General features: G+C 40.0%; 1 protein-coding gene across 1 annotated transcript in view; it reads left to right on the top strand.

The window, feature by feature from the left end:
• LOC128657971 (oocyte zinc finger protein XlCOF8.4-like) overlaps positions 1-17,543 on the top strand; it is a 218,523-nt gene that overhangs the window by 120,065 nt on the left and 80,915 nt on the right. The window contains exons 4-5 of the mRNA XM_053712411.1: positions 7,555-7,653; positions 8,243-8,350. Coding sequence (XP_053568386.1) covers positions 7,555-7,653; positions 8,243-8,350 — 207 coding nt within the window. The remainder of the gene's footprint in view (positions 1-7,554; positions 7,654-8,242; positions 8,351-17,543) is intronic.

Consider the following 17,543-nt stretch of genomic DNA (forward strand, 5'->3'; position numbering starts at 1 on the left):
CTGGGCTCTTTGCCATTTCCTGTTGGGGAAGAGAATATCCCACAAGTAAGGATGACGCCGTGGACCGGACACACCGTTGGAGAAAGTAATTTATCAGGTAAACATAAATTCTGTTTTTTACGTTTACTAGAAGGAGAAATAACAGACATAGCCTTCTTTATGGATTCAGAAACAAAATCTCTTATATTATCAGGAACATTCTGCACCTTAGATGTTGAAGGAACTGCAACAGGCAATGGGTACTTTACTAAAGGAAATATTATCTGCTTTAACAAGTTTGTCATGACAATCAATACAAACAACAGCTGGAGAAATAGCTACCAAAAGTTTACAGCAGATACACTTGGCTTTGGTAGATTCAGCACTTGACAGCGATTTTCCTGTAGTATCTTCTGACTCAGATGCAACGTGAGACATCTTGCAATATGTAAGAGAAAAAACAACATATATATAAAGCAAAATTGATCAAATTCCTTAAATGACAGTTTCAGGAATGGGAAAAAATGCCAAAGAACAAGCTTCTAGCAACCAGAAGCAATAAAAAATGAGACTTAAATAATGTGGAGACAAAAGCGACGCCCATATTTTTCGCGCCAAATAAGACGCCCACATTATTTGGCGCCTAAATGCTTTTGGCGCCAAAAATGACGCCACATCCGGAACGCCGACATTTTTGGCGCGAAATAACGTCAAAAAATGACGCAACTTCCGGCGACACGTATGACGCCGGAAACGGAAATAGAATTTTTGCGCCAAAAAAGTCCGCCCCAAGAATGACGCAATAAAATGAAGCATTTTCAGCCCCCGCGAGCCTAACAGCCCACAGGGAAGAGTCAAATTTTTGAAGGTAAGAAAAAATGGTTAAATCAAAATGCATTATCCCAAATATGAAACTGACTGTCTGAAAATAAGGAAAGTTGAACATTCTGAGTCAAGGCAAATAAATGTTTGAATACATATATTTAGAACTTTATAAACAAAGTGCCCAACCATAGCTTGGAGTGTCATAGAAAATAAGACTTACTTACCCCAGGACACTCATCTACATATAGCAGATAGCCAAACCAGTACTGAAACGAGAATCAGCAGAGGTAATGGTATATATAAGAGTATATCGTCGATCTGAAAAGGGAGGTAAGAGATGAATCTCTACGACCGATAACAGAGAACCTATGAAATAGACCCCGTAGAAGGAGATCACTGCATTCAAATAGGCAATACTCTCCTCACATCCCTCTGACATTCACTGCACGCTGAGAGGAAAACCGGGCTCCAACTTGCTGCGGAGCGCATATCAACGTAGAATCTAGCACAAACTTACTTCACCACCTCCATCGGAGGCAAAGTTTGTAAAATTGAATTGTGGGTGTGGTGAGGGGTGTATTTGTAGGCATTTTGAGGTTTGGGAAACTTTGCCCCTCCTGGTAGGAATGTATATCCCATACGTCACTAGCTCATGGACTCTTGCTAATTACATGAAAGAAATGAAGATTTATCAGCATCAACCTCTGAGACAGAATCCTCTGAACCAGAAGAACCATTATCAGAATCAGAATGATGATGTTCATTTAAAAATTCATCTGAACAATGAGAAGTTTTAAAAGATTTTTTATGTTTACTAGAAGGAGGAATAACAGACAAAGCCTTCTTAATGGATTCAGAAACAAAATCTCTTATGTTATCAGGAACACTCTGAGTATTAGATGTTGACGGAACAGCAACAGGTAATGGAACTTTACTAAAGGAAATTTTATCTGCATTAACAAGTTTGTCATGACATTCAATACAAACAACAGCTGGAGGAACAGATACCAAAAGTTTACAGCAGATACACTTAGCTTTGGTAGCTCCAGCACCAGGCAGCGATTTTCCTGAAGTATCTTCTGACTCAGTTGCAACGTGGGACATCTTGCAATATGTAATAGAAAAAACAACATATAAAGCAAAATAGATCAAATTCCTTAAATGACAGTTTCAGGAATGGGAAAAAATTCCAGTGAACAAGCTTCTAGCAACCAGAAGCAATAAATAATGAGACTTAAATAATGTGGAGACAAAAGTGACGCCCATATTTTTTTAGCGCCAAATAAGACGCCCACATTATTTGGCGCCTAAATGCTTTTGGCGCCAAAAATGACGCCACATCCGGAACGCCGACACTTTTGACGCAAAAAAAACGTAAAAAAATGACGCAACTTCCGGCGACACGTATGACGCCGGAAACAGAAAAAAATTTGCGCCAAAAAAGTCAGCGCCAAGAATGACGCAATAAAATGAAGCATTTTCAGCCCCCGCGAGCCTAACAGCCCACAGGGAAAAAGTCAAATTTTTAAGGTAAGAAAAAATGATTGATTCAAATGCATTATCCCAAATATGAAACTGACTGTCTGAAAATAAGGAATGTTGAACATCCTGAGTCAAGGCAAATAAATGTTTGAATACATATATTTAGAACTTTATTAAAAAAGTGCCCAACCATAGCTTAGAGTGTCACAGAAAATAAGACTTACTTACCCCAGGACACTCATCTACATGTTGTAGAAAGCCAAACCAGTACTGAAACGAAAATCAGCAGAGGTAATGGTATATATATAAGAGTATATCGTCGATCTGAAAAGGGAGGTAAGAGATGAATCTCTTCGACCGATAACAGAGAACCTATGAAATAGACCCCGTAGAAGGAGATCATTGCATTCAAAAAGGCAATACTCTCCTCACATCCCTCTGACATTCACTGCACGCTGAGAGGAAAACCGGGCTCCAACCTGCTGCAGAGCGCATATCAACGTAGAATCTAGCACAAACTTACTTCACCACCTCCATAGGAGGCAAAGTTTGTAAAACTGATTTGTGGGTGTGGTGAGGGGTGTTTTTATAGGCATTTTGAGGTTTGGGAAACTTTGCCCCTCCTGGTAGGAATGTATATCCCATACGTCACTAGCTCATGGACTCTTGCTAATTACATGAAAGAAATAAGGTCCATCCTTCCCTTAATCAGGAAGGGTAGTTTATGACCACTATAGATTTGAAGGAGGCATTCCTTCACCTTCCAATCCACAGGGAACACTTCCAGTTCCTCAGGTTTGCTTCCTGGACCAGCACTTCCAGTTTATTGCTCTTCCGTTTGGTCCAGCTACTGTTCCAATAATCTTTAAGAGGGTTCTAGGGGCTCTTCTAGCAGTCGCCAGAACCCGGGGTGTAGCAGTAGCTCCCTTCTTGAACGATATTCTGGTACAAGCACCATTGTTTCATCTGGCGGAGACCATTCAGAATCTCTTCTCTGTCTTTTTCGATCCCACGGAGGGAAGATAATTCTTGAAAGGAGTTCTCTTACTCCAAGCACCAGGGTGGAGTGCCTGGGCACATTAATCAATTCCATAGACATGAGGATATTTCTAACAGACCAGACACGTTGCAAGCTAGCTTCAACATATCTGGCCCTCCAGACCTCCTTAAAGCCATCTGTGGCTCAGTGTATGGAGGTGATTGGTCTCATGGTGTCCAGCATGGACATTGTTCTCTTTGCCAAGTTCCACCTCAGGCGTTTGTGACTGTGCATGCTGAGGCAGTGGAACGGCGATCATTTGGATCTGTCTCAACAGATTTCTCTGGACATCTGGTCGAGAGAATCGCTCTCTTGGTGGCTCTGTCCGGATCACCTGTGACATCTTTTTTAAGACTATCCTGGGTGGCTGTGACTAAGGACGCAAGTCTGTCAGGATGGGGAGCTGTTTGGGGCACCAAGAAGGTGCAGGGCCTGTGGACATTCTAGACCTCCGTGTAATATTCAATGCTCTGAAGGCTTAGCCCCTACTGGGTTTGTCCCAATTTATCTGATTCCAATCAGGCAATATATCCTTGGTAAACAGAGAAACTGAAAAGCAGAGGGGCGCTTACGTTCCTGGGTTAAGTCTGTGAGCTGTGAAAAAGCCGGTTGCTCTGTTGAGCAGGAAGTAGATCCACTGTAATAGCGTGTTGCAGGTGTCAGTGATAGTCTGCTTCCTGTGTCACTGTAGTGATGAGCGCTGCCTGAGACAAAGGGGGGTGTATTCTCCAAACACCTCCAGCAGGTAGTAGTCTGTGAAAAGAAAGCAAAGACAGGCGCAGCCCAATTCAAGTGTAGTATTCTTTAATTCAGTGTAAGTGCACACATACAAATGGCTACTTACAAGAGGCACAAATAAAATCTGCATATAAAGGTATCTTTACATCCAAACTGTGTTATGATATAACATACAGCTATGAAACAAACTCTACGCGTTTCATCTGAGGACGCCCAGACTTTCTCAAGAGATGAAAAATTAGAAGTTTTTCATCTCTTGAGAAAGTCTGGGCGTCCTCAGATGAAACGCGTAGAGTTTGTTTCATAGCTGTATGTTATATCATAACACAGTTTGGATGTAAAGATACCTTTATATGCAGATTTTATTTGTGCCTCTTGTAAGTAGCCATTTGTATGTGTGCACTTACACTGAATTAAAGAATACTACACTTGAATTGGGCTGCGCCTGTCTTTGCTTTCTTTTCACAATATATCCTTGGTGGCTTACATCAACCATCAGGGGGGAACGAGAAGCTCCCTAGCAATGAGGGAAGTATCTCGGATTCTGGAGTGGGCGGAGACCCACATCTTTTCGCTGTTAGCGATCCACATTCCGACAGGTGGGAAATGCCGGAGATAGATCCCATGGCGTCCCGTCTCAATACCCAGATATGGTTCGAGGTCCAGGGATCCTCAGGCGGAGCTAATAGATGTATTAGCTGTGCCTTGGAGATTCAATCTAATTTCACTTTTCCTGCCATTACCCCTCCTTCCTTGAGTGGTGGCTCGAATCATACAGGAGCAGGCGTCAGTGATACTGATTGCTCCATTGTGGCCGCAAAGGATACGGTTTGCGGTTCTAGTGGGGATGTCATCTTCTCGTCCTTGGAGGTTACCTTGTCGCAGGGATCTGCTGGAACAAGGCCCCTTCATCAAAATCTAGATTCTCTGAGGCTGACTGCGTGTAAATTGAACGCTTAGTGTTAGCCAAGAGAGGGTTTTCTCATAGTGTTATTGATACTCTCATTCAAGCTCGTAAACTCGTCGCATCTATCATAAGGTGTGGAGGACCTATATATTCTGGTGTGAAGTTTGTCCTGTCACAAAGTAAAGGTTGCCAGGATTCTTTCTTTTCTCCAGGATGGACTGGAGAAGGGCCTCTCAGCTAGTTCCTTGAAGGGACCGTTTTCGGCCCTGTCTGTTTTTGCTGCACAAGAGGCTCGCTGAGTTTCCGGATGTACAGTCCTTTGTTAAGGTTCTGACTAGGATCAGGACGGTGTTTAGATCTAATGGTCCTCCTTGGAGTTTAAATCTTGGCAAGGGGCTCCGTTTGAGCCTGTGCATAAGGTTGACATTAAGTTGTTTGTCTTGGAAGGTTCTTTTTCTACTAGCTAGCTTCAGGCTGCGAAGGAATTTAGACAAGCTTCATCTCTGGTTGTTATCTATTCTGGGAAGTGTAGGGTTCAGAGGGCCTCTTCGACTTCCTTATCTTTTGGTTGAGGAGTATCATCTGTTTAGCATATGAGTTAGCGGGTCTTAAGCCTCCTCAGAGGATTATGGCTCATTCTTCGAGAGCAGTGGCTTCCTCTTGGGGCTTCAAAAATGAGGCCTCTATGGATCAGATTTGTAAGGCGGCTACCCGGTCCTCCTTACATACTTTTTCAAAAATTTACAAGCAGCCTTCGGGAGAAAGGTTTTGCAGGCTGTGGTGCCCTCAGATTAGGGGCCGCCTCTCTTTTTACCTTCACGTTGCATTCAGTGTCCTCTGGAGCTTGGGTATAATTTCCCACAAGTAAGGAATGCAGCTGTGGATTTTCCCTGTATTAAGAAGGAAAACATAAATTATGCTTACCAGATAATTTCCTTTCCTTCTGTACAGGGACAGTCCACAGCTCCCGCCCATGTTCTCCGATGGGCGGCCATAAATTTTAATTTTAATTCTTCTGGCACCTTTTTTCAGCCTGATATTTCTCCTACTGTTCCTTGTTCCCTCGGCAGACTGACGGGGGATAAGGAAAGTGGGGGAGATATTTAAGCCTTTGGCTGGGGTGTCTTTACCTCCTCCTGGTGGCCAGGTTCAGTATTTCCCACAAGTAAGGAATGCAGCTGTGGACTCTCCCTGTACAGAAGGAAAGGAAATTATCTGGTAAGCATAATTTGTTTTTGCAAGGTTTTCTTGACACATGAAGAACAAAATTGCATATTGTGCATCTAAACATAATAAGCATGAATTTATGAAAGAAGGCTCTTGCTCCATATCAGACATGTTGTGAAACAGCAAATAAACTTGTACTGATAAGCCAAGGAAAAAATACACTTTAAATTTTATCCTAAATTAGTATCGATCCCCCGCTAAAATTATGTGAGAAAAGTTAAGAAAAAACATTAAATAAGCATCAAATAAACTTCTAAAATACCCCTCAGGCAATCCCGTACCTCAATTACTGAGGTGTCTTACCACTACCAATTGAGACTGGATCACCCAGAAATGGAGAAAAACAACTTTGTCTCAGAAACGTTATGAAGTAAAGCCGGTCATGTGACCGCAACTGCCGAGCTCAAATTACTCTAGCGAAACAGAGAGGCGCTAAAAATAGCTTCCTGGTACACTGAGTACCAGAAATATCAGTTTTTTTCAAACCGGACAGTTTAAAATGTTGCATCGTTTTATTTTAAAGCAAAGGGGAAATGAATAAGCTGCTGAAATTCAGCCTTACTTTTAGTTTAAACTGGTATTGTTTTATCAAGTAAAGAAAATAAAGCCTAATAAAAACATTTTACCTTTTCTTTTTAAAAGAGTTTAAATGCTTACTTCATGCCCCAGTGTAATCCATACAACAGGATTATCTATGTCCAAATAAAAAACAGTGTCTCTTAATTTAAGTGCATGGTCTCCCCAACTGGAAGAAAAAACACTTGCCTGCTCCGCTGTCCGGCATGTAGACAGTTACAAGGTATGAGAAGACACAGTTCTACACAGAGACCTTTAAAAAAGAAAGAACAGAGTAGCCAACTCTGGCTTTCTAAACTAGGGCAGCAATTGTTAGGAAAATGCAGTAAGAACCTCTTTACAAGTTCCCAACTGCTTTAAAGCCACCACTTCCCGACTGCAAGGAATGACGTGGAATAAGACTATACCCCAAAACTTGCTTGTAGATGAAATCAAAATTTTTCTTCAGACACCTAAACTTCACCTCCTCCATGCACCGAAGGCAAAGAAAATGACAGGGGGTTGTGGGTAAGGGAGTGATACTTAGCAGTTTAACTGTGGTGCTCTTTGCCTCCTCCTGCTGGCCAGGAGTGATATTCCCAACTGTAAATACTCAAGCCGTGGACTCACCATATCTTAGGAAAGAAATATTTTTTTATGTTATTGATCAATTTCATTATCCCCAAAATATTAAGTGTAAGGAAATTATAAAGTACCCATTACTATGTTAAACACTATTTGCTTTTGGGGTGAAATAAAATGCTAAACCTTGACATATTGTCTGCATTAAATGTTCTTACAGATGATATTAATACTGATGTAGATGATAAAACAGAAGATCTGAGTGTAACGTGCCAGCTGGAAGCTCCAATGCAGGAAATGTGTAACAGTGACAATGAAGGTAAGTGCATGTATGTGACGTGTCTTCTGTTTATGAGGTATTGCCTGGCTTTTATAGCTTATTGTCTGTGTTGTACATTATATCACCAGTCAGGGTGTCACCACAATCACACAGTGTGTCACAGTACAATATAGCCTGTTACTCACTGACTGTTGTCATATTTGTAGAGTTTATTTATTCTGATCACATGACACCCAAGCCCTATACAGCTGCTGTCATTTTTATCTGCCAAAGTATAATCATTGTGATCTGATGAGCTGTGGATACACAGGTAGCACTTTGTAGGACCATAACATAAATCTCACAGCGCTGTTATCTTTAAAGCTGCTCATCTCTATGTTCTGTCAGTATATTGTGAGTTAAATGAACATTTTACTTAAACCTTCTATCATACATGTGAAAGACCAGCAGAGAAGCATGTTCATATTTTTAAGTGGATATTTTTAAAGGGACATTGTATTCTGCCAGCAAACTACAGCATTAAATACAGAACTGACCAAACAGATGCAGAGAGCACAACACATTTGAATTTGACTGTGTGCTTGTGTATCTAAAAATCTACAATTTGATATTTATATGATCTATGCAGGTGATATTAAGACTGAAGTTACACTTAATGCTGAACAAACAAATGATCTGTATGTAAAGAGTCAACTGGAAGCTGTGAATCAGGAAATCAGTGACAATATCAGTACAGGTGAGTGCACATGTGAGATGTGTTTGAAGGATACAGTTAATCTGCCTCCCTAAGCACTTAAGTGGGAGAGCTGTTTTATAGACACTATCAACCCCTCATGTACAGCACATATATATCCTAAGTATTTGTAGTTTATAGTGATATAATTTTATATACAGCTGAAATTTAAGCTTAGCCCTTTAACTGTGGGTGATGACACATGCTCACCATACACATATTGCTGTTAATATAGATGACACTGGGCCCAGACATTGTCGTCATTCCAGGTACCAGCTCAATTAAACTGGGGAGTCTTGCAAACTATGTCGTTGCACATCAGTCCTATAAAACAAACTTTATCTCCCCCTAATATATCATCAGCAAAAGAGGATCATCATTTTAATGTAGCACAGTGTAGCAACATGATTCCCTCTCAGTTCTCATCAATGACAGCATATATGAGACCTTCTAAATCTGCACTGTGGGTGGACTACCTATTCCCAGAAAATCACTACTATAGAGTTATCTTTCGGAATGTTTGTTGAGACTTTTACAAGCCCAAATACTTTATTCATGCCTACCTTTTAGCTCTCCGAATGGATACCTAGCTAGCAGGGCTAGATTGAAAATTATTTTTACTTACTAATAGTTACCTTGGTTTAAAGGGACATTGTACACTAGATTTTTCTTTGCATAAATGTTTTGTAGATGATCCATTTATATTTGTTTGTTTTTGGGTTTTCAGACTCCTGATTTTCAGACTCCTAACCAAGCCCCAAAGTTTTAGAAGTAGACTGTTGTCTACCTACTCCAGCTTGCTGCCTGCTGTCTGTGTAAAGGGTTTTTTCATATGCGGGTGGGGGGGGGTGTCTACTCTTTTTGCTTTCCAGCCCCATTCACTAGGTGTCTCAGCCTAACCTTTTCAACAGTGCTAAACTGGGAGCTTCTAAGTAAGTTTTTAAAAGGTTTTATACTGGATTTTTAGATCAGTATCTGTGCATATTCTTCTTTTTAGCAGTGTCTATTACATGCAACTATAGGAAAATGTGGTATATACTGTCCCTTTAAAGTGACAGTCAACTCAATTGTTTTTATTGTTTTAAAAAAAAAGATAATCCCCTTATTACTCATTCCCAAGTTTTGCACAGAAAACATGGTTATTTTAATATACCTATGTGATTACCTTGTATCTAAGCCTCTTCTGACTGCCCCTGATCACATGACTTTTTATTTATTATCTACTAGTGGTAAAGCCCGTGTACATGGGCCAAAATGTTTAATGAAAGAAATATACCTATCCATCCCTATCCCTCTATTCATCTATCCCCCTATTCCTCTGTTCCTGTCCCTATCCCCCTGTCCCTATCCTCCTTTCCAATAACTAAAATTACAAAAAATAAAAAAAGCTAAGATTACTGAAAAAACAAACTTCATTATCCAAAATAAAAAAAAACTATTCCTAATCTAATAACCCCTTTTTGAAAAAAAACAAAAAAACTAAACTAAACTACCAATAGCCCTTAACAGGGCCTTTTGTGGGGCATTGCCCTAAGTTAAAGTTTTACCTAAAAAAAATACTAATCCCCCACCCACCAAACCCCCCCCAAAAAAAAAAAAAACTAACACTACTGAACCTAAACTACCCATTGCTCCTAAAGGGGCATTTGTATGGGCATTGCCCTTTAAAGGGCATTCAGCTCTTTTTCACATTGGCCAAAAAATCCTCATTTAAAGAACAAACAAAAACTAAAACTAGGTACTCACGGTTCCTGAAGTCCGGCGGAGAAGGTCTTCTTCCAGGCGGGCCCGTCATCTTCATCCACAGCAAAGGCGGCGCGAAGATGCAGAGCGGTGTTCCAAGATGTGGCGATCATCGGCGGCGACGGTCCTTGGCGGCAGTGGCACTCCTCTGCGGCGTGGAGGCTCCTCTTCAAGCAATCGTCTGCCGCACACTGAAATCAAGAGCAAGTAAAATCTTATTAGCTGGTGAACAGCCAATATGATGAGAGCAACTGAAATCTTATTGGCTGTTCACCAGCCAATAAGATTTCAGTTGCTCTCATCCTTTTGGCTGTTCACCAGCCAATAAGATTTCAGTTGCTGTCATCCTATTGGCTGATGTGAAAATGTCAGCCAATAAGAATGCAAGATGATACAATAAATATTGGGTACCTTGCATTTAATCTTCAGTGTGCAGCGGACGATTGCATGAAGAGGAGCCTTTACCCCGCAGAGGACCGCCACATCTGTGAACACCGCTCCGCATCTCTGCTCCGCGCCGCCTTCGCTGTGGATGAAGATGTTGGACCCGCCTGGAAGGAGAACTTCTCCGCTGGACTTCAGGAACCATGAGTACCTATTTGGGGCTTAGTGTTAGGTTTTTTTTGTTTTTTTTTAATAAGGGTTTTTTGGGCAATGTGAAAAAGAGCTGAATGCCCTTTTAAGAGCAATGCCCATATAAATGGTTTTAGGTTTATTAGTGTTAGTTTTTTTTTTATTTTGGTGGTGGGGGGGGGGGTTAATGTTAGAGGGGGCTTAGTATATTTTTAATGTAAAAGAGCTGATTTCTTTAGGGCAATGCCCTACAAAAAGTCCTTTTAAGTGCTGTTGGTAGTTTATTCTTAGATTAGGGGGTGTTTTTTTGTTTTGGGGGGACTTTTTTATTTTCATAGGGATTAGGTTTATTTTGGATAATGTGGTTTATTATTTTGTGTAATGTTAGACTTTTTTATTTTTGTAATTTTAGATTAGTTTAAACTTAGTTTTCTTTATTTTTAAAGTAATGTTAGGTTTTTTATTTTAATTGTAATTTTGGATTAGGTTAATTTAGGGGGTGTTAGGTTAGGGGGCTTAGTGATTAGTTATTTCCGTTGTGGGGTTTGGCGGTTTAGGGGTTAATAGATTTATTTTGTTAATTGTGATGTGGATTAATGGTGGTTTAGGGGTTAATAGATTTATTATGTTAATTGTGATGTGGATTAATGGCGGTTTAGGGGTTAATAGATTTATTAGGTTAATGATGTGGGTTAATGGTGGTTTAGGGGTTGATAGATGTATTAGGTAGTTTGCGATGTTGGGGTTGGCAGATTTAGGGGTTAATAATTTTTTTAGGTAGTTGGTTGGTTGTTTTTTTTAAACTTATTGCAGGCGGTTAGTTTTTTTTTTAAATACTTATTGTAGTAGACGGTTAGTTTAAAAAAAAAAAAATACTTATTGTGGGCGTTTTTTTTTTTGTTTTTTTTTAAATACTTATTGGGGGCGGTTAGGTTTTTTTTTGTAATGCAACGTTTGCCTATGCTGCATCCCGATGGATTCCGAAAATGGCAGGGTGGTGAAAGAATCCACCTGGGATTTTCTTTGGGCTGCCTCGCGCTGCCAACATTCCTTTGAGGATGTGTGCGCAACTGGTGACACAAACGCGTTACAAATGCAATTATAGTATAGATTGACTTGCATTTAAGCCAATTAGTGCTGTGTTGTGCACAACCCACGGCCATCAGCACAATGTTATCTTTATGACTCACATGAACTAGCACTCGCCTGCTGTGAAAAGCTAATAAAAAAGCATGTGATTAAGAGGCTGTCTTTAGTGGCTTAGAAACTGGCAGAAATTTAGAGGTTTAAAGGTTATAAAGTATATTAATATAACAATGTTGGTTGTGCAAAGCCGGGGAATGGGTATTAAAGGCATTATCTATCTATCTTTTTAAACAATAACAATGTTTGTGTTGACTGTCCCTTTAAGATGTTATATTTACTAAGCAGATTCTTGAGCTCGCGAGGTTGCAAAATGCTGTTATTTATTGCGTCATTCTTGGCGCGAGAATTTTTTTGGAGCGAAGGTACGTCTATGATGACGCAAGTTCGTAATTTCTTGCATCTTAGTTGACGCCAGGTTTCTTTGCACGAGGTTGCGTCTGTTAGGATGCGAGTTGCATCATTTCCGGATGTTGTTGGCGCCCAAAAAAATTTCAACTTCATTTTGCGTTGTGCATCATACTTAGCACCAAAAAATTTAGTTTATTTTTACCCCACTTCCTATATGCCTCTTGCCTTCTATATGCTCAGAGGGCTATGCTGTTTGCTTTTTTTGCTTAAACATTTGCATTTTTTCTCATTCCTGAAACTGCCATATAAGGAAATTGAAAAAATTGCTTTAATGTTGTTGTTGGTTTTTTTTTTCTTTTACATTCTGCAAGATGTCTCAATCTGATCCTGTCTCAGAAGCTACTGTAGGAACCATGCTGCCTGAACACAGTTCTACCAAAGCTAAGTGTATCTGTTGTAAGATAGCTGAGATAATATCTCCAGCTGTAGTATGTAACAGTTGTCATGATAATATTTTGCATACAGAAAACGTTTTTATCAGTACTAGTACAGTATCTGTTGTTCCTTCAACCTCTAATGTACATGATATCCTTGTTAATATGAAAAATGATATTGCTGATGCGATACAGAAGGCTATATCTTCTATTCCGCCTTCTAATAAACGAAAAAGGTCTTTTTAAAATTTCTCATAAAGCTGATGAATTTTCTAATGACCCACAACATACTGAAATATCCTCCTCTGATGAGGATCTCTCTGTCTCAGAATATCCTACCTCAGACATTGACAAATCTACTTATCTTTTTAAGATAAGTATATTTGTTGTTTGTTAAAAGAAGTGTTGGTTGCTTTGGATATTGAGGAGTCTGATCCTCTTGATATAAAAACTAGTAAATGTTTAAATTCTGTTTACAAACCTCTTGTGGTTACTTCTGAGGTTTTCCCAGGTCCTGATGCTATTTCTGATGTGATTGCTAAGGAATGGATGAAGCCTGGTACTTATTTCATTCCTTCTTCTAGGTTTAAAAGATTGTACCCTTTGCCAGCGGCTAGATTAAAGTTTTGGGAAAAAGTCCCTAAGGTTGATGGGGCTATTTCTACTCTTGCCAAGCGTACTACTATTCCTATGGAAGATAGTACTTCTTTTAAGGATCCTTTAGATAGGAAACTTGAATTTTAACTAAGGAAATCTTATTTACATTCTCGCTATAAACTCAGGCCTGCCATTTCTATGGCTGATGTTGCGGCTGCGTCAACCTTTTGGTTGTATAGCTTAGTGCAAAAGAAAACAGATCCTGATTTGTCTAGCATTGTTCGCTTGCTTCAACATGCTAATCATTTTATCTGTGATGCTATTTTTTATATCATCTATATCTTTAGCTATTTTAGCTAGAAGAGCTCTATGGCTCAAATCTTGGAATGCTGACATGGTATCTAGATTTGGTATCTATCTTTCAAAGGTAATAATTTATTTGGTTCTCAGTTGGATTCTATTATTTCAACTATCACTGTGGGGAAGGGAGTCTTTTTGCCTCAAGATAAAAGATCTAAGGGTAAATCTAAAGCTTCTAATCATTTTCGTTCCTTTCGACAGAATAAGGAACAGAAAACCAATCTTTCCCCTTAAGACTCTGGTACCAATTGGAAACCTTCAAGTTGGAATAAATCCAAGCCTTTTAAGAAACCAAAGCCAGCCCCCAAGTCTGCATGAAGGTTCGGCCCTCGATCCAGTTCAGCTGGTGGGGGGCAGATTGAATTTATTCCAAGACATTTGGGCAGATTCTGTTCAAAATCAGTGGATTCAGAGTATTGTCTCTCAAGGGTATCGAATAGGTTTCAGAGTAAGACCTCCTGTGAGAAGATTTTTCTCTCTCTCATGTTCCAACAAATCCAGTGAAGGCTCAGGCTTTTCTGAAGTGTTTTTCAGATCTGGAGCTTTCAGGGGTAATCATACCAGTTCCGTTTCAGGAAAAGGGTCTGGGGTTTTATTCAAATCTATTCATTGTCCCAAAGAAAGAAAATTCATTCAGGCCAGTTCTGGATCTGAAGTTTTTTGAATCATTTTGTAAGGGTCCCAACGTTCAAGATGGTGACTATAAGCACTATTCTGCCTTTTGTTCAGCAAGGTCATTATATGTCCACTATAGACTTACAGGATGCATATCTTCACATTCCGATTCATCCAGACCACTATCGATTTCTGAGATTCTCTTTTCTAGACAAGCATTACCAATTTGTTGCTCTTCCATTTGGCCTAGCGACGGCTCCAAGGATCTTTTTGAAGGTTCTCGGTGCCCTTCTATCTGTAATCAGAGAACAGGGTATTGCTGTGTTTTCTTATTTGGACGATATCTTGGTACTAGCTCAGTTTTTACATTTAGCCGAATCTCACACTAATCAACTAGTGTTGTTTCTTCAAAGACATGGTTGAAGGATCAATTTACCAAAGAGTTTCTTGATTCCTCAGACAAGGGTCACCTTTTTAGGTTTCCAGATAGATTCAGTGTCCATGACTCTGTCTTTAACAGACAAGAGACAAATGAAATTGGTTTCAGCTTGTTGAAACCTTCAGTCTTATTCGTTCCCTTCATTGGTTATGTGCATGGAAGTTGTAGGTCTCATGACTGCAGCATTGGACGTGATCCCTTTTGCTAATTTTTTTATGAGACCTCTACAGCTCTGTATGCTGAATCAATGGTGCAAGGATTATACTCGGATATTTCAATTGATATACTTAAATCCCAACACTCAACTCTCTCTGACTTGGTGGTTAGACCATCATCATATAGTTCAAAGGGCCTCTTTTGTTCGTCTTACCTGGACTGTGATCACAACAGATGCAAGTCTTTCAGGTTGGAGAACTGTCTGGTGGTCTCTGAGAGTACAAGGGGTTTGGAAACCTCAAGAGGCGAGGTTACCAATCAATATTTTAGAACTATTTTCAGGGCTCTGGCTTGGCCTCTGTTAAAAAGAGAACCATTCATTTGTTTTCAGACAGACAATATCAACACTGTTGCATATGTCAATCATCAGGGTGAGACTCGCTGTCCCTTGACTTTGAAAGAAGTATCTCAGATACTTTCTTGGGCGGAATCCAACTCCTGTCTAATTTCTGTGGTGCATATCCCAGGTGTAGACAATTGGGAAGCGGATTATCTCAGCCCTCAGACCTTACATCCGGGGGGTGGTCTCTCCATCCAGATGTATTTTGTCACATTGTACAGATGTGGGGTCTTCCAGAAATAGATCTGATGGCTTCTCATCTAAACAATAAACTTCCCAGGTACCTTTCCAGGTCCAGGGATTCTCAGACGGGGAAGGTGGATGCTTTAGCAGTTCCTGGTTTTAACAACCTGCTTATATTTTTCCGCCTCTAGTTTTTCTTCCAAGGGTGATCTCCAAGATTATTATGGAACAATCGTATGTGTTTCTGGTAGCACCAGCATGGCATCACAGGTTTTGGTATGTGGATCTTGTCCGTATGTCCAGTTGCCAGCCTTGGCCACTTCCTTTAAGACCAGGCCTTCTGTCTCAAGGGCCGTTTTTCCATCAGGATCTCAAATCGCTAAATTTGAAGGTATGGAAATTGAAAGCTTAGTGCTTAGTCATAGAGATTTCTCTGACTCTGTGATTAATACTGTGCTACAGGCTCATAAGTATGTTTCAAGGAAGATGTATTGTCGAGTTTGGAAGACTTATTTCATGGTGTTCTTCTCATAAATTCACTTGGCATTCTGTTAAAGTTCCTCAAATTTTACAGTTTCTTCAGGATGGTTTGGATAAATGTTTGTCTGCAAGTACTTTGAAGGGACAAATCTCTGCTCCTTCTGTTTTATTTCATAGAAAGATTGCTAAGCTTCCTGATATTCATGGCTTTGTTCAGGCTTTGGTTTGTATCAAACCTGTTATTAAATCAGTCTCTTCTCCTTGGAGTCTTAATTTGGTTTTGAAGACTTTGCAGGCTCCTCCTTTTGACATATGCATTCTTTGGATATTAAACTACTTTCTTGGAAAGTGTTGTTTCTTTTGGCTATCTCTTTAGCTAGAAGAGTTTCTGAATTGTCTGCTCTCTCTTGTGAGTCTCCTTTTCTGATTTTTCATCAGGATAAGGCTGTTTTGCGGACTTCATTTAAATTTCTTCCTAAGGTTGTGAATTCTAACAACATTAGTAGAGAAATTGTTGTTCCTTCCTTGTGCCCTAATCCTAAGAAATCTCTTGAGAGATCTTTACATTCTTTGGATGTCGTAAAAGCATTGAAATATTATGTTGAAGCTACTAAAGATTTCAGGAAGACTTCTAGTCTATTTGTTGTCTTTTCTGGTTCTAGGAAAGGTCAGAAAGCCTCTGCTATTTCTTTGGCTTCTTGGTTAAAGCTTTTGATTCACAAGGCTTATTTGGAGGCGGGACAGTCTCCACCTCAGAGAATCACAGCGCATTCTACTAGATCAGTCGCCACTTCTTGGGCTTTTAAGAATTAAAGGGACATGAAACCCAATTTTCTCCAACATAGGTGTGTCCGGTCCACGGCGTCATCCTTACTTGTGGGATATTCTCTTCCCCAACAGGAAATGGCAAAGAGCCCAGCAAAGCTGGTCACATGATCCCTCCTAGGCTCCGCCTACCCCAGTCATTCTCTTTGCCGTTGTACAGGCAACATCTCCACGGAGATGGCTTAGAGTTTTTTAGTGTTTAACTGTAGTTTTTCATTATTCAATCAAGAGTTTGTTATTTTCAAATAGTGCTGGTACGTACTATTTACTCAGAAACAGAAAAGAGATGAAGAATTCTGTTTGTATGAGGAAAATGATTTTAGCAACCGTAACTAAAATCCATGGCTGTTCCACACAGGACTGTTGAGAGCAATTAACTTCAGTTGGGGGAACAGTTTGCAGTCTCTTGCTGCTTGAGGTATGACACATTCTAACAAGACGATGTAATGCTGGAAGCTGTCATTTTCCCTATGGGATCCGGTAAGCCATGTTTATTACGATTGTAAATAAGGGCTTCACAAGGGCTTATTTAAACTGTAGACTTTTTCTGGGCTAAATCGATTGATTATTAACACATATTTAGCCTTGAGGAATCATTTTATCTGGGTATTTTGATATAATAATATCGGCAGGCACTGTTTTAGACACCTTATTCTTTAGGGGCTTTCCCCAAGCATAGGCAGAGTCTCATTTTCGCGCCGGTGTTGCGCACTTGTTTTTGACATGCAGTCGCATGTGAGAGGAGCTCTGATACTTAGACAAGACTTCTGAAGGCGTCATTTGGTATCGTATTCCCCTTTGGGTTTGGTTGGGTCTCAGCAAAGCAGATACCAGGGACTGTAAAGGGGTTTAAAGCTTAAAACGGCTCCGGTTCCGTTATTTTAAGGGTTAAAGCTT

The sequence above is a fragment of the Bombina bombina genome, chromosome 4 (assembly GCF_027579735.1).
Source record: "Bombina bombina isolate aBomBom1 chromosome 4, aBomBom1.pri, whole genome shotgun sequence".
Lineage (NCBI taxonomy): Eukaryota > Metazoa > Chordata > Amphibia > Anura > Bombinatoridae > Bombina > Bombina bombina.